General features: G+C 49.1%; 1 protein-coding gene across 1 annotated transcript in view; it reads left to right on the top strand.

The window, feature by feature from the left end:
- The window catches only part of HKDC1 (hexokinase domain containing 1), a 52,438-nt gene that overhangs the window by 16,351 nt on the left and 13,218 nt on the right, over positions 1-22,869 (top strand). The window contains exons 6-15 of the mRNA XM_012762656.3: positions 1,012-1,111; positions 3,213-3,396; positions 7,460-7,615; positions 8,708-8,941; positions 10,794-11,098; positions 12,949-13,094; positions 13,190-13,309; positions 19,476-19,571; positions 19,748-19,847; positions 21,191-21,374. Coding sequence (XP_012618110.2) covers positions 1,012-1,111; positions 3,213-3,396; positions 7,460-7,615; positions 8,708-8,941; positions 10,794-11,098; positions 12,949-13,094; positions 13,190-13,309; positions 19,476-19,571; positions 19,748-19,847; positions 21,191-21,374 — 1,625 coding nt within the window. The remainder of the gene's footprint in view (positions 1-1,011; positions 1,112-3,212; positions 3,397-7,459; positions 7,616-8,707; positions 8,942-10,793; positions 11,099-12,948; positions 13,095-13,189; positions 13,310-19,475; positions 19,572-19,747; positions 19,848-21,190; positions 21,375-22,869) is intronic.

Here is a 22,869-nt window from a genome sequence, read left to right on the forward strand (position 1 = left end):
GTTCACAAATAAATCCAAATTGCTTGTTACCCCAACAGTAGGAGGCATATTTTGCTGCCTACCCTTCAAGTCTTCTTTTCTCTTTAAAGCTGGGATCATATTCTTGTGTAGCCTGCATTTTTCTCTTATTATTTTCATCTTTTTATTTTTTTGAGAGACGGGATCTTGCTATGTTGCCCAGGCTGGAGTGCAGTGGGTATTCACAGGCATGATTACAGCTCACTGCAGCCTGGCACTACCGGGCTCAAGTGATCCTCCCACCTCAGCCTCCCGACTAGCTGGGACTACAGGTGTGCACCACCAGTCCTGCTTTCATTTTAGTTTAAAATGTTCCTCCAAACCTTGGTGCATTTTGGTGCAATCACACAAGCCGACTTGGCAGAACAGGAAGCCCGGACAGGAAGCCGGGGTGCTGCACACAGTGAGGACTTGGGTTGAGGCCGTACCTGTTGGTTGAGATATCGATGTAGGCGAAGACTTTGGTGTTTTCCCCTGGAAATGCCATTGCTCCCAGAATAAACATGACTTCCTCAGTGTCATCTCAGGGTCCCTCAAACAAGGGCTGAAAGCTGGGTGCTGTGGCATTTATCTGTAGTCCCTGCTACTCAGGAGGCTGAGGCAGGAGGATCGCTTGAGCCCCCAGGGGTGGAAGGCTGCGGGGAGATATGATGTGGCACCACTGCACTCCAGCCAGGGGACAGAGAAACACCCTATCTCTTAAAAAAATAAATAAATAAAAAATTTTAAAAACCAAAACATGAAAGGCTAGGGGCCTGGAGCTCTGCCTCGCAAATCTCCATTGTGCAGAGGCCTTCAGCCACAAAGCAAGGGCACGGGCTCTCCTCTTCTGCCTCAGATGGCTCTTTCTCTGCCCTAGACCCTGAACCCCGAAAAGGCCTTGTTCCTCCCAGGCAGGCAGTATCTAGCCTCAACCAGTCGCCTTCACTGGGGGCAAAATGCAGGGAAACTCCCCCCTCCCCTACTGATGCCCTCTGGCCTTGTGTTCGGCAGGACATGGATGTGGACATCCTGGCCTTGGTTAATGACACGGTGGGGACCATGATGACATGTGCCTATGACGATCCCTACTGTGAAGTTGGTGTCATCATAGGTAACCCAACTGGACTTGTCTTTGAGGGGTGTGGGAAAGGGGTTGTCTGGGGGCTTGGTTTCTTCAAACTCCTAGCAAATTCTGCGGGAAGGGCGCTGACACTATTTAGGAGAAGCGGCATTGAGAGATGGAACAGGAACGCACTCATTCCTTCCTTCGTCCGGTTATTCTGCGCGTGTTTACTGAGCACCTGTTGTGTGCCGGGCCCTAGCCGGGCGCGGGGTTCACAGGCGTGAGTTCCTGTGCTCCGGGAGCCCTCAGTGCGGAGGTGGGGAGGGGCCAGAAAGGCCTAAACTGAAAAGATAATTTTGGGCGGCGGTTAGGGAAATAAACAAAGCAGGGTGATGTGACTGAGAGTGGGGCCAGGCGGTCAGGGAGAGCAGGGACCTCAGTGACGGACACGAAGTGGAGGGAGTCCCTGAGAAGGAAAGGGGACACTGACAGCCTCTGCCTGAGACTGGAGGGAGTCAGGGTGGTGCTCAGGGACCCCCAAAAGGCTGGATGGTGGCGGAATCAAGTGAGCACAGGCTGAGGGTAGTAGGCGATGCAAGTCAGAGAGAGTGGGACTGGGCTGATGGCTCGGGATGTGGGACACAGTCCCTGTAAGGTCTCCAGCTTGTGCCCCAAGGGAGACAGGAAGGCACTGGAGGACTTTGGGTGGGGGATGGATGAGTGGATGTGCATTTTTAAGAAACCCATTTTGGCTGCTGTGTGGAGTATTCGTTACTGGGGACGGCAGTGGAAGCAGGGTGACCAGTAGTCAGGGGGCCATTGGACTGCCAGGTGAGAGGCACTGGAGGCCGGGACCAGGGAGGTCGTGGGCAGCAGGGTGCCCAGTGGGTGGTCGGATGTGCTAGAGGGACCCATGGGAAGACAGTTTGGGGTACAACAAGACCAGATTGCTCTGACTTACAGCTGGTTCTTGAATATCCCTTCCCCTTTTCTCATTCCTTTACCACTGTTGGGGGAAGTTTTCTGAATTGCTTCTTCTTAATTTCCAACAGCACCCTCCTCCCCCCAACTTTCCCAAAGGGCAGGGCTTGCAACCTGAGGGGCTTCATCTGCCTCCCCGCTTCTGGGAGCCCCACCCCTCAGAATGGGACAGTTGCTTGCCGGTCATCAGCGGCTGTCCCCAGTGTCTGTCCTTGTGACTGCGTCTGGGAGCCCACAGATTTCGTGCAAGCCCTCAACAGTGCCATTCTTACCTGGGAGAAGCTTTTTTTCCAAATATTATTATACATTACATATTATTTTATATGACCAAATATTATTATACATCCTGCCTTTTGCCATTTCTCATTTTTCACGTTGGCATTTAAAATACTCAGACCAGAGTATCAGCCAGGGGATGATGCTAAAAAAAAAAAAAAAAAATTTTTAAAACAGTTTTATTGAGTCATAAAAATCCTCTTGTTTTAGGTGTGCAATTCAATGATTTTTAGTAAATTTACAGTTTCATAACCATTGCCACAATCCAATTTGAGAACATTTTCATCATCCCAAAAGATTCCAGAAAGACTGCGCCCATTTGCAGCCGTCCCCAGTGTTCAAGCTTTTGAGGCATTGCCTGGAGTGATGCATTTGAGTACTGGAATGTCGCCATCCTAGACAGTAGCTAATCACTGTCAAAGATAAGGATGTAGCTTATGCTAGGAACTATTTCTGGCAGCCATAAGTAAAGAATATTTTTAGTATCAAACAGAGAGGAAACTAAGTAGCTTAGGGAAAGAATTTTAAAAACTACTCTGGGTTGCTTTTTTTTTATTATTATTATTTATTTACAAGGTTAGCTTAATTTATCCTCCTCTTGTGAGTGTGCTCTGTCAGCTCTCATACATATTCATCAGGGACTTCACAATTGACTCCATTCATAGCAGCAAATCATTAACACCCTGAGAAGTACAGACTTGACATGTCAGCTTTATTCCCCATGAACTTGCCAACTCGGCTTCCCTCGGAGAGAGACCTGGCCCCCTCCCCGGAGAGAGTCACAAGCAGTCCGTGGTCCCTTCAGGAGGCCTCCCGGGCAGTCAAGAGTTCTCTGTCTGTGCCCAGCGCGGAGCCGGCTCTCTTTGCACATTCTCCCCCGTCCCTCGTTCAGGAACTGGCACCAACGCGTGCTACATGGAGGACATGAGCAACATCGACCTGGTGGAAGGCGACGAGGGCAGGATGTGCATCAACACGGAGTGGGGCGCCTTCGGGGACGACGGGTCCCTGGAAGACATCCGCACTGAGTTCGACAGGGAGCTGGACCTTGGCTCGCTGAACCCAGGGAAGCAACTGTGAGTGCGCCCTCGCCACACCCTCACTCAGGTGCCCCTTTGCCCGGGAGGTGCTCTGGTCGTCACACGATGCGTTTGCAAGGCAGGGCTCCTATTGCAGTCTCATTTGACGAACGAGGAAATGGAAGCCAAGGACGCCAGTGATTTCTCCCAGGTCATAACCCCAAATCTAATTCGGTCGATGTTTCTGGAGTTCGTGTGTGCACACGAGGCACGGGGGGAGATAAGGCTGTGAGCCAAATGACATGGGTCCTGCCCTCTTGGAGACCTCAGACAGAGCTCCACTGAATTCCTCGGATTCCCGTTTCCATGGCTCCCTGGCCACCCTGCTTTCTCCGAGGCCTCCTCAGATGGCATGGGGTGGCCCTGTCCGGGCCTTCCCTCCTTGGGAGCTGTCCGCATGCCTGAGGTCCACTGCCAGCTCCTGTCCCATACGCACCTGCGGTCTGATGACATCTAGGCGCTGGCCTCGGCTCTGTCTGGAGCCGAGCTCCCTGAAGGCAGGCTACGAGGTTGATTTTTCTGTCCTTTCTACACACAGTGTCTTACCCATTATTGCAGCTCAGTAAGTGTTTATCAAGTTTAAACTTTTTTTAAATTTAAAGTAATTTCAGACTTATAGGAAAGCTGCAAAAATAGTACATTTCCCACACCCTCTTCACTCAGAATCCCTAAATAGTGACACACACTTTCTGTATGTGTGTGTACATAGGTAAGTGCTCATGTATGTACGTATCACATTATTTTCTCTGCACCATTTGAAACTAAGTTGCAGGAATAAGGTCCCTTCACCCCTGAATTCTTCAGGGTGTATTATTGGAAAACAAGCACATTCTCTTACAGAACCCTACGGCAACGATCAAAATTAGGAAACCAGCACTTAATCGTTTCTAATATCTAATTTACAGATATTACACAAGATTCACCAGCTGCCTCATTAATGACTTTTATAAAAATAGAAAAAAGAAACGTCACGATCCGAGCTCCAACCCAGGGTCTCAGGTTACATTTTGCTGCTACGTGTCTCTTTAACCTCCTTTAACCTGGAGCAGCTCCTTAGTATCTCTTTGTTTTTCATGACCTTGAAGCTTAGAGGCCACTCATTTTACAGAATGTCCCTCCGTCTGGATTTGTCTGGTGTTTCCTCACGCTGAGATTCAAGCTATGCCTTTTTGGCAGAACCTCACACACAGTGTGTGTCCTTCCTGATGTTTTGTGTCAGGAGACACATGACATTTGTTCCTCCGTTGCTGGTGATGCTAACTGGAATCACCTGGTTAAGGAGACACCCAACAGGTTTCTCCACCATACGGCTATTCTCTTTTTTTTTGAGTCTCACTTTGTTGCCCAGGCTAGAGTGAGTGCCGTGGCATCAGCCTAGCTCACAGCAACCTTAAACTCCTGGGCTCAAGCAATCCTTCTGCCTCAGCCTCCTGAGTAGCTGGGACTACAGGCATGCGCCACCATGCCCGGCTAATTTTTTCTATATGTATTAGTTGGCCAATGAATTTCTTTCTATTTATAGTAGAGACGGGGTCTTGCTCTTGCTCAGGCTGGTTTCAAACTCCTGACCTTGAGCAATCCGCCCGCCTCAGCCTCCCATAGTGCTAGGATTACAGGTGTGAGCCACCGCCCCTGGCCCGTAAGGCTATTCTTATTCCCGTTGTAATGAGTAGATATCTGGTGAAGAGATATTTTGAGAGTATGTAAGTATCCTGTTCCTTATTAAGCTTTCACTCACTAGTTTTAGCATCCATCGATCCATTGGTGAACCTCTAAACCCATCATTACTATTGTGTTTATTCGTTTTGTTTTGTTTTGAGAGTCTTGCTCTGTTGCCCAGGCTAGAGTGCCGTGGTGTCAGCCCAGCTCACAGCAACCTCAAACTCCTGAGCTCAAGCAATCCTTCTGTCTCAGCCTCCTGAGTAGCTGGGACTACAGGCATGCGCCACCATGCCCAGCTAATTTTTTTCTATGTATTTTTAGTTGTCCAACTAATTTCTTTCTATTGTTTTAGTAGAGATGAGGTCTCACTCTTACTCAGGCTGGTTTCAAACTCCTGAGCTCAAATGATCCACCCGCCTCAGCCTCCCAGAGTGCTAAAATTACAGGCGTGAGGCACCGCGCCCGGCTATGTTTATTAGTTCTTATTCTGCTATGAGAAAGAGCTTTCTTATCTCCTTTATCTATCTATCTATCTATCTATCTATCTATCTATCTATCTATCTATCTATCTATCTATCTATCTATTTATGGAGACAGGGTCTTGCTCTGTCACCCAGGCTGGAGTACGATGGTGTCATTAGAGCTCACAGCAACCTCAGACTCTTGGGCTCAAGTGATCCTCCTGCCTCAGCCTCCCAAATAGCTGGGACTACAGGCTCACACCACTTCTCATTTTTTGTAAAGATGGTATCTCACTATTGCCCAGGCTGGTCGTAAACTCCTGGCTTCAAGTGATACTCCTGTCTCAACCTCCCAAAGCGTTGGGATTACAGGCGTGAGCCACCGCCCCCACCTCCTCCATTTATCTATACTAGTGTAGACTCATGAGTTGTTGTTGTTTTTTTATTTAATAGGTTCTAATTTCTTTCTATCATTGTTCATTTTGATGCTCAAATTTTTTCAGATTTGTCCAAAGTAAGCCCTTTCAAGTTGGCTCCTTTGTCCTTTTGGTGGGTTCCATCACTCTTTAAGTGCTTCCTTATTTTCTGGAACAGTGCGGAGTTCCAGACTCTTCTCAAACTTCCCCAGCCCCAGCCCTGGAATCAAACGTTTCACCAAGACATGCTGGTGAACTTTAGGCACCTCCTAGGAGCCAAACACCAGCACTGCACATGTATGTACAGCACATGTATGCTTTGGCGGGACCTGCTCTGAGCACACGCCTGGGGCACTGGTGATCCAGAGCAGTCACATCTCAAAGATGTGGGGTCCATTTTTTGGATTTTATCATCCTCACTCATTTCCATTTCACTTAAAATAAATTCCATTCCCCTAAATTCAACCTGAATTTCTGTTGATTGTCTTCTGTCTCTTCCATGAGCTAAAACTTGTTTTTTTTTTGAGACAGAGTCTCGCTTTGTTGCTCAGGCTAGAGTGAGTGTCCTGGCGTCAGCCTCGCTCACAGCAACCTCAAACTCCTGGGCTCAAGCAATCTTCCTGCCTCAGCCTCCCAAGTAGCTGGGACTATAGGCATGTGCCACCATGCCCGGCTAATTTTTTCTCTATATATTAGTTGGCCAATGAATTTCTTTCTATTTATAGTAGAGACGGGGTCTCGCTCTTGCTCAGGCTGGTTTTGAACTCCTGACCTTGAGCAATCCGCCCACCTCGGCCTCCCAGAGTGCTAGGATTACAGGCATGAGCCACCGCACCCGGCCAGCTAAAACTTTTTATAGTGAACTATATAAGGTTGGTTATGAAATAGATAGTCCTTGATTTTGTGTCTTACTGTGTTTGGAGAATAAAATTTGCATTTAATAGTTCACCTAGGAAGCAGCCAGCAGCTGTTTGCCGTGTGCACACTCAGAGCCGAGGTGTCAGGGAGCCTCAGGGATGTCTCATCCTCGTTACCGTAAAACCTCTCTGGGGCTCCCAGCCGGTCTCACAGACGCCGAACCTTTCTCGCTTAAATGGAAGCTCGATGCAGAGCTGGAAGCATCTGAGTGTGAAATTGCATTTGTTGTGCCATGGTTGGGTGATCTGGGGAAAGCACCTGAAGTCTGCGAGGTTGAGGCTCTTTATACCAACAGGAGAATAGCGAGAACGGCGCCCCATGGCCAGGGGTGGTTTGAGACAAACATTCTTGGAATCCAGTGCTTCGGGAGCAGGAAGGAGTCTTAGATCTCCTCTAGCTCAGCCCTCTCCTTTTATGGGTGAGGACAGAGAGGATAGCGTCTCAAGGGCACACCAAGCTGAGGCTGGACCGGGGCCTCCCTGTCCTCGGTGCGGCCCTTGCCCTGCGCATGCTCCTGACCCCGGGCGGCGGCTCCTGCTCTTTGGGAAATGACAATGCATAACCGCGGGGGTTGCCGCCACTGATCGGCTCACCAAATCACAGGTTCGAGAAGATGATCAGCGGCCTGTACCTGGGAGAGCTCGTCAGGATCATCTTGCTGAAGATGGCCAAGGCCGGCCTCCTGTTTGGTGGCGAGAAATCCTCCGCTCTCCACACTAAGGGCAAGATCGAAACACGCCACGTGGCTGCCATGGAGAAGTAAGCCGCGCCGGAGCCTCCGCTTTGGCTCCGCGGAGGGTGGGGAGCGGTGGCCAAGGCCTGGTGTGCTCGGGGTGGTGGAGCAGAAACAGGGACCCGATCTTCTTCACCAGGAGGATTCCAGACCTGGGCCTGGCTTCAGATGGGTTAGCAATTTCTGCCTTGACTCAGATGCGGCATTCTCATTGGTGTCATCAACCAGGGGCTCTGCTGTCAGAGGGCCACCCTCTCCCCACATTTTGTTGCCTTCTTCCTAAAGTGGTGATTTGTAACTTTATCTAGGGTCACAGATCCTTTTGAGAACTTTATTCAGGTTCTGAACCCTTCACCCCAAAAATGCACATTTGCACACAATTTTGCTTATAACATAGGGCATCTGTGGGCTCCTTAAAGGCTGTGTATGGAATCGAGTTAGAAACTCCTGCTATCACAGAGCTTTTCCACCTGCTTCCGTCGGGGACCTGGTTTGGTCTGGCCATTCAAGGCCTATGCACAGGCCCCTGGAATGGGGAGCTGGCTGGCTGGTGAAGGCGCAGGCCCCAGTCCACGCAGGGTCCTGTTCCTCAGGCTTAGAAACCTCGCATTGCTCAGAGCTTTGTACTTGGTTTAGATTCTGAGCTTAGCACAGTGGCATTGACCCCAGGAGTCTGTGTCTGTGCAGAGTTTGGCAGGATGGAATGTCTGTGAAAGACATTATAGCTAGGGTGGTTAAAAGTGTGGGTGCTACAATCTAACCGCTTGAGTTTAATCCTGGTTCTAGCACTTACTAGCTGTGTGGCCATGGACAAGTTACTTACCCTCTCTGTGCCTCACACCCCTCATCTGTACAATAGGGTAATGACAGTACTTCCCCCAGGATGGTTGCGAGGACTAAATGGATTAATACATGTAGAATCCTTAGACAAGTACCCGGCACAGCAGGATTGCTCAGTAAATGGGTGGCTGCTATTGTCAACGTTGATATTGTTGTTATTATATTGCCCTGTGCCAGCCTGTTTATTTTCACAATCCTGAGAGGTGGGAAAGCCGGTTCCCTCGGGAGGATACTGAAGCGATGGAGAAGTGTGGTCCTGCCCTTCCTGTCCCCTGCAGGTATAAAGAAGGCCTTGCCAATACGAGGGAGATCCTGGCGGACCTGGGCCTGGAGCCGTCCGAGGCCGACTGCATCGCCGTCCAGCACGTCTGCACTGTCGTCTCCTTCCGCTCCGCCAACCTCTGCGCCGCGGCCCTGGCGGCGATCCTCACCCGCCTGCGGGAGAACAAGAAGCTGGCGCGGCTCCGGACCACGGTGGGCATGGACGGAACCCTCTACAAGATACACCCTCAGTGAGTGCCACCTGCCAGCCCCCGCCCCACGGGCGCGTCTCCCAGAGCAGGGTCCCAGTGTTCTTTCTGGACCACACGGCTTTTTCCGAGCCAGCCTCCTCTTGTTGGCGCTGAGATTACCGGGGAAAGGGTGACTCCAGGGCCGCATTCATCTAGCTGGCGGGGTTGCTTTTGGGAATCACTATTTTTTTTTTTTTTTTTTTACTTTTTTATTTATTTGGACCACAAACCACCTGAGAAGGAATCACTATTTTTTTTTTTTTTTTTAGAGACAGAGTCTCACTCGGTTGCCTGGGCTAGAGTGAGTGCCGTGGCGTCAGCCTAGCTCACAGCAGCCTCAAACTCCTGGGCTCAAGCGATCCTCCTGCCTCAGCCTCCCGAGTAGCTGGGACTACAGGCATGTGCCACCATGCCTGGCTAATTTTTTCTGTGTATTTTTAGTTGTCTAATTAATTTCTTTCTATTTATAGTAGAGATGGGGTCTTGCTCTTGCTCAGGCTGGTTTCGAACTCCTGACCTTGAGCGATCCTCCCACCTCGGCCTCCCAGAGTGCTAGGATTACAGGCGTGAGCCACTGTGCCCAGCCGGGAATCACTCTTAAATAAATATTCTGTCCATGTGTGGTGACTCATACCTATAATCCCAGAGCTTTGGGAGGCTGAGGTGGGAGGATGGCTTGATGCCAGGAGTTCAAGACCAGCCTGGACAACATAGGGAGACCTCCATCTCTACAAAAAATTTAAAAATTAGCTGGGCATGGTGGTGTGCACCTGTTGTCTCAGCAACTTAGGAGGCTGAGCCAGGAGGATCACTTGAGCCCAGGAATTCGAGGTTACAGTGAGCTATGATCACACTACTGTACTCCAGCCTGGGTGACAGAGCGAGACACTGTTGAAAAAAAAGAGAGAAACATTCTGCCAAAGCCAATTGCCCATCCATCCATCTATCCATCCATCCATTCATCTACCCATTGTTTTTTTGGTTTTTTTATTTTTTATTTTTTGAGACAGAGACTCGCTTTGTTGCCCAGGCTAGAGTGAGCTCCATGGCGTCAGCCTAGCTCACAGCAACCTCAATCTCCTGGGCTCAAGCAATCCTACTGCCTCAGCCTCCCGAGTAGCTGGGACTACAGGCATGCGCCACCATGCCCCGCTAATTTTTTCTATATATATTAGTTGGCCAATTAATTTCTTTCTATTTATAGTAGAGACGGGGTCTCACTCTGGCTCAGGCTGGTTTTGAACACCTGACCTTGAGCGATCTGCCCGCCTTGGCCTCCCAGAGTGCTAGGATTACAGGCTCAAGCTACCTCGCCCGGCCTACCCCTTGTTTATTGAACACCTGCTATGGAGTAAGACTGGGAGGTAAGGTACAGCTAGGCATAGATGTGGAAGGATAGGGATGACCAAGGTGTCCAAGTTCACATAAGGATTCTGGCAGGAAAACACAGGGCGATGGAAATTTCCCAGAAGGAAAGAGAGTGAAAGCTCCTTTTTGGCGAATAGAGGTGGAACTGGAATCAAGTGGCTACACTCTGGAAAGAGCTGAGAAAGAAAATCCTTCCCTTCGTTCAGACATGATGCTCAGCCAGTACATTATGCATGGACACGTCCTACTGGTTGAAATGTCAGTTGATGAACTAGGCACTTCCCTGAGCTTCCCAAGTGCCCTTCCACTGCCCAGCTCTGTTAGCCCCTCCTGTCAGCCCTGCCCTCCACCGTCCAGCACATAAAGGCTGGGCTCTGGCCGGGCAGGCCACCAGGATCCGGTCCACTGCCATCCCCAACCTGTCCCCTTGGCCAAGCCTGGCCTTTATGATTGCTAAACATTTTGGCATCTCCCCTGCCTTTAGGTACCCAAAGCGCCTGCACAAGGTGGTGAGGAAACTGGTCCCAAACTGTGATGTCCGCTTCCTCCTGTCGGAGAGTGGCAGCACCAAGGGGGCTGCCATGGTGACCGCGGTGGCCTCCCGCGTGCAGGCCCAGCGGAAGCGGATCGACCAAGTGCTGGCTCTGTTCCAGCTGACCCGAGAGCAGCTTGTGGGCGTGCAGGGCAAGATGCGGGCTGAGCTCGAGTACGGGCTGAAGAAGCAGACCCACCCACTGGCCACGGTCAAGATGCTGCCCACCTATGTCTGCGGGATGCCAGACGGCACAGGTGGGCCAGGCACAGCCCCTCCTCTGAAGAGCTCCCATCCAAACTGCTTAAAGCCAGTTAGGTTTTTGGTTTTTAGAGCCTTGGATTCATATCTGTAATGGAGAGCAGGGTAGAAGGTTAGTACTCCTTCTGAACCTGTTGGCCTTGGTTAATCCAAGGCATGTGCAGTGAAAAAATATCTAAGTTAGGTTACGTGTGTGTGCATGTGCACACGTGTGTGTGTGTAGGTGAGAACATGAGTGTAGCCCAAGCTGTGAGCAGACAGAAGACCCAGCACCTGTTCCCGGGAGCTCTGGTCTAGACACCTGCTATTGTCTGGGCTTGTCTTCCTGCTGCTTCTCTGTTTCCTGGGCTTGGCTCATTTCCTCTCCTCTTGTCACTGCTGCCCCTGACTCTTCCAACCCTGATCCTTCTCCTGGTTCTTGGTGCTCAGCCGAGAGACACCACTAAATAGCGAAGTCAGTTCTTTGGACAAGTTATTTTCCCTCTTTGTAGCTCATGAGCCTCTTCCAGAAATAATGACCTTAGTAAAATGCTCTACATCTTATCGTTTGCTTTTGAACCTTTAATTTCCTTTCATCCTCACAACCACTTTGTATGTTACTAAAGAGGGAATGGTTCCCACTTCATGGATGCTAAAACTGAGGCTCAGAGAGGTTAGATGGCCTACTCGAGGTCACGAGGCTGGACATTGGATCTCTTAACAACAGAGATCTTTTCCAGAGGCAACATGGGAAACAAAAACTGAGAACAGTAAAAGATACTGTTTAATCATTCATTATCTTATCTCTTTAATTCTTCTGCCTTCATATCTCAAAGTTTGATTAAGCACCTTGTCCCTGTCAGGCTGTCCAGGCACAGCGGCAGAGCAGGGAAGCGCAGGCCCTGCCCCCAGGGAGCTCGCAGCCCATGGGTTGGCAGACGGTGAACGAATGAATGCCATGCGATGTCAGGTCGTGGCAGGTGCTATGAAGAAAAATAGAGCAGGGTAAGGGGTCAGAGAGCTGGCTGGGAGTGACGTCTTTGGCAAATTCAAGGAACAGCAAAAAGACCAGTGTGTCTAGAACAGAGTGAGTGAGCAGAGAGCTGGGTGAAGGGTTCTATAGAGCAGATTCAGATGCTTCGAGACGTCAGAAAGAGGAGAGGCCCTGCACTCGGGTGGCCTGTACGTACTGAAAGGCAGGACTTGATGTGGTTTCTTATTTGTCAGGCGGTGGTGTGGGGATCGGGGCAAGGGGAGGGGCAGGATCATTTCATGCCTGTAATGAGCAATTCCCCCAGGCCAGACGGGCAGGCTGGAAACACTTTCCAGAGCCCCTTGCAGTCAGGGTAGCCTGGCCTAGGTTCACACTCTCGGAGGCTCCTTGAGTTTAAGTATCACGCATGTCCTTTAGCAGATATCCTACACCTGAACACAGTCACCTGGGCACCCTAGAAGGCCATCAGAGCCCAGAGCTGGCAGAGCCTTCAGAGATCCAACCTCCTTACTCGGCAGATATGGAAAGACGGAACCTGGCCCCTCTTGCTCAAGATAGAAAGCTGTTTCTTTAAATCCCAGATCCCTGGACTCCGGTGCAGGGCTGTTTTCATGGCAGCTCACGGGCGATAGTGTAGGTGGGGCCTGGGCCTGTGCTACAAAAATGAAGGCCACGAAAGCAGTCTGGCTGCAGACAGGCTAAGGCACCGCCCAGGGCCCCGACTCTGTGCTCGGTGACCGCCATGACCCTCTGGTCTGCGAGCCCCAGGAGGGCAGTCTCTGGGTCTGCATCTCCTCCTCCTCCCAGTGGCCTGACGTGCGTCCCTGCTTGGTGCCTGCCGGTGGAATGCAGCCCCCACTTTCTCCACCACAGAGAAAGGAAAGTTCCTCGCCCTGGACCTGGGGGGAACCAACTTCCGGGTGCTCCTGGTGAAGATCAGAAGTGGACGGAGGTCGGTGCGAATGTACAACAAGATCTTCGCCATCCCCCTGGAGATCATGCAGGGCACTGGCGAGGAGGTAAACGCCAGGTGGGGGGTCCTGGGCCCTGCAGGTGCCAGCCTGTCACCCCGAATCAGTGCCAGGCTGCCATGAATGCCACTCTCTCCCTGCAGCTGTTTGACCACATTGTGCAGTGCATCGCCGACTTCCTGGACTACATGGGACTCAAGGGAGCCCAGCTACCCCTGGGCTTCACCTTCTCGTTTCCCTGCAGGCAGACGAGCATTGACAAGGTAAGTGCCCCACCAGGCTCACAGCCAGGCCGGAGGGGCTCCCTTCCTCCACCAGGGGCATCTCAAGGTAACTCTGAGTCACTCTTCATTTTCTATAAGGGTCTGAGGTTCAGGACAGCTGGGGACACCTGATAGAGAATTTCAACCACTTCATTGTTTCTATTTATTAGGTTCCATTTCTCACTCTTGTTTGGATTGAAATTCACGAAAGAATTTAGAGTAGTATGCAATGAAGGGACTCATGCACAATGCTGTTGTTAAAAGAGAGGTCTCCTGCTTCTTGTTTGAGATATAATAAGCTACACTTTTGATTCAAAATGGTCATTTCATATTTAATGACCTAAGAGCAACCTAAATTTTCATTTAGGATAATGGTCTCCAGTTTCATTCAAAAATAACAACAACAACAAAAAGAGAGGTCTTATTATATTATGAAGAGATGGAAAGAGGTTATAGTTAAGACCTTAACCAGTTATAACTGGCCTTAACCAGTTAAGGCCAGTTATAACAATTGGGGAGTAGTATTATCTGCGTGTTCCTGGACAGCCAGCATAAATGGGGAAACCCAGTAGGTTGTAGGGTTGTTGTGTCTGATGAAAGAAAGCTCCCCAGTGCGGCATGAGAAACGCGTTTCATTCCTGATATTAGCATCTCAGAAGGAATCCATCATATGGCTACTCTAGTTGACATTGAAGAACATCATGAGTAATGTTTAATAGATAATTCATAATAATTTAGAAACAGTTATCCTACTGTGGCTTGAAAAAGATATCCTACAGTTATCCTCAGTGGCTCGTGCAGGGGAGCGCTGTCTCTCTGACAGCCTCACAACAACCAGGCTTCCAAGAACTGGCACAAAGCAGAAAACCCCTTCCTAAATCTACAAAGAGAACTCTGGTCGGCACAGCAAGGCAGCCAGAGAGCTCATGACATTAGTAAGTAGAATAGCCCCAAAGATTTAATAAGATTTTGTCTAATACACTCAATGTCCCCGTGACGAACACACTGGGGTTTTTTTTTTGAGACAGAGTCTCACTCTATCACCTGTGTCAGCATGCGGTGGCATCAGCCTAACTTACAGAGAGCTAAAACTCCTGGGCTCAGGCGATCCTCCTGCCTCAGCCTCCCAAGCAGCTGGGACTACAGGTGTGCACCACCATGCCCAATTAATTTTTTCTATTTTTAGTAGAGACGGGGTCTCGCTCTTGCTCAGGCTGGTCTCAAACTCCTGAGCCCAAGTAATCCTCCTGCCTCGGCCTCCCAGAGCGCTAGGATTACAGGCGCGAGCCACTGCACCCGGCCAACACATTGGATGTTTTGTTTTTGTTTTTACCATTTTCTTATTGTGGTGAAATATATATAACATAAAATTGACCACTGTAACCATGTTTTAAATTGTATAGTTCAGTGGCACCAAGTACACTCACACTATCGGGCAACCGTCACCACCATCCATCTGCAGAACTTCTTCATCTTTCTCAGCTGAAACTCTGTACCCATTAAACACAGATTCTTCATCCCCCATCCTCCAGCCCCTGGCAACCACCATCCTCCTGTCTGTCTCTGGGAATTCGATGACTCCAGGTATCTCATGTAAGTGGAGTCATATAGAATCTGTCCTTTTGCGTCTGGCTTATAATGATATAATGTCCTCAAGGTGCTTCCATGTGGTCGCATGTGTCAGAAGTTCCTTCTTTTGTAAGGCTGAATAACATCCCTGAAAATGGTGGCTAAACACCATTTTTAATCAACTATCATTTTGTAGTTGAGAAAAATGGAGGCACAGAGAGGTCACCTAAGTACCCCGTGTTGCCGTAACTGTGAATGGTGGGGGAGCGTTCCAATCCTGGACACCGGCCTGCAGAGCCCAGCCTGTCGCACTGTACCTTCTTGGGGACCAGGACCTGGAGCCCAGGAAGCACACTCTTGATGCTAGTGTTTTGAACCACTTTGGGTGTAATATACTGGACACCCACATGTATATGATCAAAACAAAAACTCAAGAAATAATACCCTTGTTATATGCATTAGATTCTATTCACTATTCTATTTCATTTTTCACACAGGAAAATTGAGTTTTGCAGGTCTCATCTGATGGGTAGGTGCCAAGTCAGAGCTGAAATGGGGAGCACTCTGGGGCTGGGAGTGCTGTCAAAGCCCATGCCCCAGCAGGCTGACCCTCCTGCCCCATCACTCAGAGAATGGGGTGAGAAGGGTTCAAAAGACTCAACCCGACTGAATCTGGTATATGGCTGGATCTCTCAAAATTAAAAATGCCCACATCCTTAAGAGCCAGCAGATCTCCTTCTCAAACACATGCCCCAGGAGGAATGAACAAGGACATTCACTACAGCACCACTTTAGTAATGAAAAAAATCTCGGAAGCACGTGTGCCTGGCTTCTGGCCGAGCCTCTGCTTTGCAGCCTGTTGGAATGGCCGCCCAACAGGCTGCTACTCTTTATGAGAAATAAAGCTCTTCTTTTTCCAAAGTGAAAAAAAAAGAAAAAAGAAAAAAGCCAACTGGGCACAGTGCCTCATGCCTGTAATCTTAGCGCTTCGAAAGGCTGTAGCGGGAGGATCGCTGGAGCCCAGGAGTTAGAGGTTGCAGCGAGCTGTGATGATGCCACTGCACTCCAGCCTGGGGAACCGAGTGAGATCCTGTCTCAAAATTAAAAAAAAAAAAAATCTAGTTTTTTTTTATCTAATTTAAAAATTAGAAATAACCCAAATGTCTGGCAATGGGGAATGACTAAATTAACAATCGTATATCAATCCTACAGAATTAACTACTTGATTTACTTAACAAACACATACATAGTGCCTGTTCTGTGCGAGACATTGTTCTGAGTGCTCACAGATATTATCTTACCTGATTGGGAGGCAGTGGATGCAGGAGTTAAGAGCATGGCCTGCGATCAAATCTTGGCTTCTCTGCTTACTGGACGTGTGACCTTGTGTCAGTTATTTTATTTTTGAGACAAGGTCTCACTCTGTCGCCAGGGCTAGAGTGCCGTGGCATCATCATAGCTCCCTGCAACCGCAAACTCCAGGCTCAAGTCAGCCTCCCGCCTCAGCCTCCTGAGTAGTTGGGACTAGAGGTGAGCACCACCATGCCTGGATAATTTTTCTCTTTTTTTGTAGAGATGAGATCTCTCACTCTTGCTCAGGCTGGAGTTGAACTCCTGAACTCAAGTGATCCTCCCTCCATGGCCTCCCAGAGTGCTAGGATTACAGGCATGAGCCACCTTGCCCAGCCCTTCAGCCAATTATTTAATTTCTCTTTACCTTGGTCTTCTCATTTAAAAATTGAGAATAAAATAGTACTTATTTTATAGGTATGTTTTGTGGATTTATTTCTGTACAATTATATTTGAGGAATATTTTGCTCAGTGAAGAAATGTAACATATCCATATTAACTGTCGTGAAAGGTCTGGAAGATGCATGATTGAATGAGAAAAACAAATTGCAGTAGTTCACACACAGTGTCAACTTATTTACTTAAAAATATGTGTGTAAGTGGGCCGGGCGCGGTGGCTCACGCCTGTAATCCTAGCACTCTGGGAGGCCGAGGCGGGAGGATTGCTCAAGGTCAAGAGTTCCAAACCAGCCTGAGCGAGACCCCGTCTCTACTAAAAATAGAAAGAAATTAATTGACCAACTAAATATATATATACAAAATGTTAGCCGGGCATGGTGGTGCATGCCTGTAGTCCCAGTTACTCGGGAGGCTGAGGCAGGAGGATCGCTTGAGCCCAGGAGTTGGAGGTTGCTGTGAGCTAGGCTGACGCCACGGCACTCACTCTAGCCTGGACAACAAAGTGAGACTCTGTCTCAAAAAAGAAACACAAAAATATGTGTAAGTGGAGAGAAAAAGGTCTAGAAGGATTCCTATCAGGCTGGTAATAGAGGTTACCTCTCAGATTAGAGAGATGGGAAGTTAAAGGAAACTTTATCCTTATCAGTATCATTTTAATTTTTTACACGAGTAATGCTTTCCTGTATTGCTGCTGCCATTAATAATTAATATGCTGTGGGGAAGGGGGGAGGCGGGTGCCGCGTGCAGCTGTCCGAGGTCCTGACTGGGCACCAGGACGCAGCTGCTGCTCCCGAATAGGACACTGGGCCTCGGGCCCCTGCTGCCAGCAGCTCTGACCCGTCCGTGAAGACACAGGTAAGAGGGAGAAGGATGCCAGGGGCCAGCTGGAAGCAAAGCCACCGGTGGCTGAGGAGAAAAAAGGAAGACTTCAAAAATATATTGTTTTTGTATAATTGCAATTAATAAAAAGAGAGGGCTGGGCATGGTGGCTCAGACCTGTAATCCTAGCACTCTGGGAGGATGAGGCAGGAGGATAACTTGAGTTCAGGAGTTCGAGACCAGCCTGAGCAAGAGCGAGACCCTACCTCTACTAAAAATAGAAAAATTAGCTGGGTGTAGTGGTGTGCACCTGTAGTCCCAGCTACTTCAGAGGCTGAGGCAGGAGGATCACTTTAGGCCGGGTGCAGTGGCTCATGGCTGTAATCCTAGCTCTCTGGGAGGCCGAGGCGGGCGGATTGCTCAAGGTCAGGAATTCAAAACCAGCCTGAGCAAGCGCAAGACCCCGTCTCTACTATAAATATTAAGAAATTAATTGTCCAACTAATATATATAGAAAAAATTAGGCCGGGCATGGTGGCTCATGCCTGTAATCCTAGCACTCTGGGAGGCTGAGGCGGGCAGATCGCTCAAGGTCAGGAGTTCGAAACCAGCCTGAGCAAGAACGAGACCCCGTCTCTACTATAAAAATAGACAGAAATTAATTGGCCAACTAATATATATAGAAAAAATTAGCCGGGCATGGGGGCGCATACCTGTAGTCCCAGCTACTCGGGAGGCTGAGGCAGGAGGATTGCTTGAGCCCAGGAGATTGAGGTTGCTGTGAGCTAGGCTGACTCCATGGCACTCACTCTAGCCTGGGCAACAAAGCGAGACTATGTTTCAACAAAAAAAAATGGAGGATCGCTTTAGCCCAGAGTTTGAGGTTGCAGAGAGCTATGATGACGTCAGCGCATTCTACCCCGGGCAACGGAGCAAGACTCTGTTTCAAAAAAAAAAAAAAAAAAAGAGAGATTTTCAGCTGGGCATGTCTCTCTGACATTCCACATATATCAACCAGGAAAGGAGCTGGGAGCCCAGTTTCCCAAGGGCTAGAGAGGAGTGGGGAATGGGCCTTGCTGGCTTTGGCCCAAGTGAGGTGGCATCTGGCCAGGGGTTGGTTGGGGTTGCTGTCCCAGGGTCTCGCCTGGCCTAGACACCCCAGCCTTGCCTGCCCTCACCCCAGCCCCTGCTTTCTAGTCTGTGGAGTCTGGGGCCAGACTAACTCCTGCCTCAGTGTAACCTTGTAACAGTGTAACCTTGGGCTTCCTTTTAAAAATTAAAAATACTACTCTCTCAGTATTATAAAAAATTATGCATGTTACTTTTATAAATATTAGAAAATATAGACAAACAAAAAGGAGAGACTAAAAATCACCCATAATCTTACATCCAGAGGGAAACACTGTCAACACCCTTGGTGTGTATATTATTCCAGACCTTTTTTCCAGATCCAAGTGTGTATGTGTGTAATTTTAAAAATAAAAACAGAATAATTCATTATTGGTATTTGCTTGATATGCTTGCACTTAACAGTGTATGGTAAACATCTTTCTCTAGCATCCAACATTCTTTCACAGCATGATTTTTTATAGGTGTATAACATCCTATATTGATATACAAGATGATTGACCTATATTGTTGGAATTATAGGATGCCTCTGGTTTTTCACTGTGGAACTTGCTTTAATCAGCATTTTGCAACTTTGCCTGTGATCACATCTCGATCTGTCCTTGACTAGATTAGAAGTGGGATCACTGTGATCCCAGGCCTTTGTTCTGTGGAGTCATGGTCAGAATACAATATGAGTTGCTGCAGTGATTCCACTCAGCAGTGGACCTTGTCTGAGCATTGTGCTCTGGGTCACCTCTGAGCCCAGGGTTAGGGCTGCGGAGGTGGAGCACAGTCCAGAACACACGCGCTTGCACTTGGCTAGCAATCAGCCGTAGTGCCTTGTATCTAGTAGATGCTGCGGTTGTGCAGTGGCCCTTGCAAACTATTGTTCAAATGAATTTCCCCTCCTTTCTTTCAGGGAACACTCGTAGGCTGGACCAAAGGCTTCAAGGCCACTGACTGTGAAGGGGAGGACGTGGTGGACATGCTCAGGGAAGCCATCAAGAGGAGAAATGTAGGCTATGGTGTTGAGGCTCTTGCCTGACCTTGCCCCCTTCCCCAGCCCTTCTGCTCTGCTATCCTGTGCCCAGTCCCTGTGACTCTGGCCTCTGCCCGCCTTGGGCTGGGGTGCCCCTCCTAAGCCTGTTTGGCTTGCACATTCTGCTTACAGTAGAGCTGCTTCTTTTGCAGGAGTTTGACCTGGATATTGTTGCAATTGTGAATGACACAGTGGGGACCTTGATGACCTGTGGCTATGAAGATCCTAACTGTGAGATCGGCCTGATTGCAGGTATATGGTCGGGCATAGCCCATTGGCCTAATCCCATCTGGTCCTTTGGAGGTTCCCTTGTAACATAGCGAGGAACGGGTGGCATTCATTGTTCCATCATATGAAGGCTCTGTCCACGGCAGCGATAAAAGTCAAGATTGGAACTCTATCTTGCCTACCTTCTAAATCTTTACTTAATATCTTTCTCCATGAAGGTCCTAAGCCAAGGTCCTCCTTTCTGTTGAGGAAGGAGAATGATGTACGAAGAAGGGATTTTCAAGTTAGGGCCTTGGGGCAGAATGTCTTGGGAGGAAGAAGACCACAGTTGGATCGTGTTGGCCTGGGGCTGAGGGAGCTAGATTTTCACTCTGGCTCCAATGTGCACCTCCTCTGTTCTCTGAATTCTTCTGGTTCTCAGAGTACACAGGAAGGGGAAGGTTGGAAAGAAACTTAGAAGTGGGAAAGGGAGTGGCCTGAGGTAATACAGGCATACCAGGGGTCTTTGGGAGAAGTCTGGCAGCGATTAAGGCCCAGGGTGGATTCCAGGGGATGACTCTCTCTAAGAGGTGGGGGATGGGTGGAGATGAGGATGAGGGCATTCCCGGTGACAAGCAGGTGTTTGAGTAATGATAGAATCTGGCGAAGTTGTTCCATGTGGTTGCCTGAGCTTCCTGAATATAAGGAGCAGGTGGAACAAGGAGGCAGGGCTTTACTGAGATAACTTTGATGCCAGGTACATTTCATCTCGGCCCCTACCCACTCTGAGCTTGGGCAGGTTGCTTATACTGTCTGACTTGAGTATCCTCATCTGTGGGAGGGTTGGCCTAGATCTAAGAGGGCAAAGAGGTAAGGCCTGTTGGAGTAGAATAGTTGCCGGGACTGCTGTGTTAAGAATAGTTCTGGGGCCAGGGCAGGGGCAAGGAGGAAGAGGGTGGCTCACAGATGCCAAGTGTTTGTGAATCCAAGACTAGATGATTCCCGTGGTCCCTTCCAGCTCTGACTGCTAATTCCATAACTACATGGAAGCTCGTGTGCCTACAGCTTAACAGTGGTGATGATGAGGAGGGGGAGGAAGACGGCTGGTACCCTTTATTGAATGCTTACCATGTGGAGGAAACTTACAAATACCACCTCAGTTTTTCTTTTTAACAAATCCATAGGGCAGGTATTATTTCCTTTTTTACAGATTAAGAACCTGAGACTCCAAAAGACTGGTCTGAGGTCAGCCAGCTATGACAGTAAAGCTCAAATCACCCCTAGTAGTGTCTGACTCCAAGCCTAAATTCTCGTTGGCTGCGCTCCGCTGCCTCTCTAAGATCTGGCGCTGTCTTGGAAGACTAAAGTCCCTTCGCTGCTCTTCCTAGGAACAGGCAGCAACTTGTGCTACATGGAGGAGATGAGGAACATCGAGCTGGTGGAGGGGGACGAAGGGAAGATGTGCATCAACACGGAGTGGGGGGGCTTTGGAGACAATGGCTGCATAGATGACATCCGCACCCAGTACGACACGGAGGTGGACGAGGGGTCCCTGAATCCTGGCAAACAGAGGTGAAAAGGGTGAATGTGTACACTTACGCAGGTTGCATAGTGAGCAACTCAGATCGGGGGTGGGAGGATACCATTTTCATATCATAGACACTATAGCTTTGTATGTGTATTACAACACTCCATCAAGTGCCAGTGAAACATCTTATTGGGACAAAAGAAGAATATTATGAGGCCGGGCGCTGTGGCTCACGCCTGTAATCCTAGCTCTTGGGAGGCCGAGGCGGGCGGATTGCTCAAGGTCAGGAGTTCAAAACCAGCCTGAGCAAGAGCAAGACCCCGTCTCTACTATAAACAGAAAGAAATTAATTGGCCAACTGATATATATATAAAAAAAAAAAAATTAGCCGGGCATAGTGGCGCATGCCTGTAGTCCCAGCTACTCGGGAGGCTGAGGCAGAAGGATCACTCGAGCCCAGGAGTTTGAGGTTGCTGTGAGCTAGGCTGACGCCACGGCACTCACTCTAGCCTGGACAACAAAGTGAGACTCTGTCTCACAAAAAAAAAAAAAAAAAAGAAGAATATTATGGTAAATTTCCAGCAGGTAGAAGGGAGGGGTCCCTTTCCTCTAATGACCATAAGGTACCATAAGGGCTAGTGGTGGCTCTGGAAGTGAGGCAGAGGCTGTCAGAATGCCCATTAGCCAGGGACATAGTGACTTAGTAAACCCTCTCTGGATGGGCTTCTAGTAGGTCTAGTTTACAGGTCAACATCCTCAGTCTTTCAAGAGCTGGCTGCCAGGTTGGTGACCTCTTCTGGGGGTGGCAAAGTGGCTGCCTGTGACGGATGAGGCTGCTGATTCTCCACTGTGACATCATGTCCTACTATGGGTTACAATCGCTTGTGAGGTGTATTCCAATTACTAACCGCACTAAAAACACTGAAAATAATGAATGGCTTAATAAATCAATTAGAGTAGATTTTGCACTCTGGTATACCTTCTTGAGCAGGAGAAAAAACGGTAGATAGAGGCAGAGCTAGCATGCCAGGACTTGATAATTACCCTGGCCCGTCCGGTAGGACAGGGGTTGGCAAAGCTATTCAGTAAAAGACCAGATAGTAAACGTTTTAGGTGTTACAAGCCATAGGGTCTTTATCACAACCAAGCTCAGCACCTTAATGTATAAAATAAGGGAAAACGGATTGATTGCGGTGGGTGCTCTCGGGGGTGAGAGGTTGAGCAGACGGGAACTGTGACGGATGCCTGGGCTGGGGACACCTTGGGAGCTGCTGGACTGGGAATGCTGTCTAGGAAGAGGCTCGGGCAAAGTGGGAAGCCCAAATCTGGTGGTTCCTTGCCCTCCTTTGGCTCTAGTCTTTGTAGCTGGAAGGCAGGTGAGTTACAGCAAGCCCGGCTGAACCAGAGATTACTCCAACAAGAGGGGGCCTTATCTTTGAGTCCCAAATTGGTACAACTGAGTATCATGGCTCTTCGCAAGAGGCCGTGTCCCTCTGACTCAGTTTTGTGTTGGTGTCCACCGAGGGCTCGCGTTTTTGG

This window comes from Microcebus murinus, chromosome 14, assembly GCF_040939455.1.
Source record: "Microcebus murinus isolate Inina chromosome 14, M.murinus_Inina_mat1.0, whole genome shotgun sequence".
Taxonomy (NCBI): Eukaryota; Metazoa; Chordata; class Mammalia; order Primates; family Cheirogaleidae; genus Microcebus; species Microcebus murinus.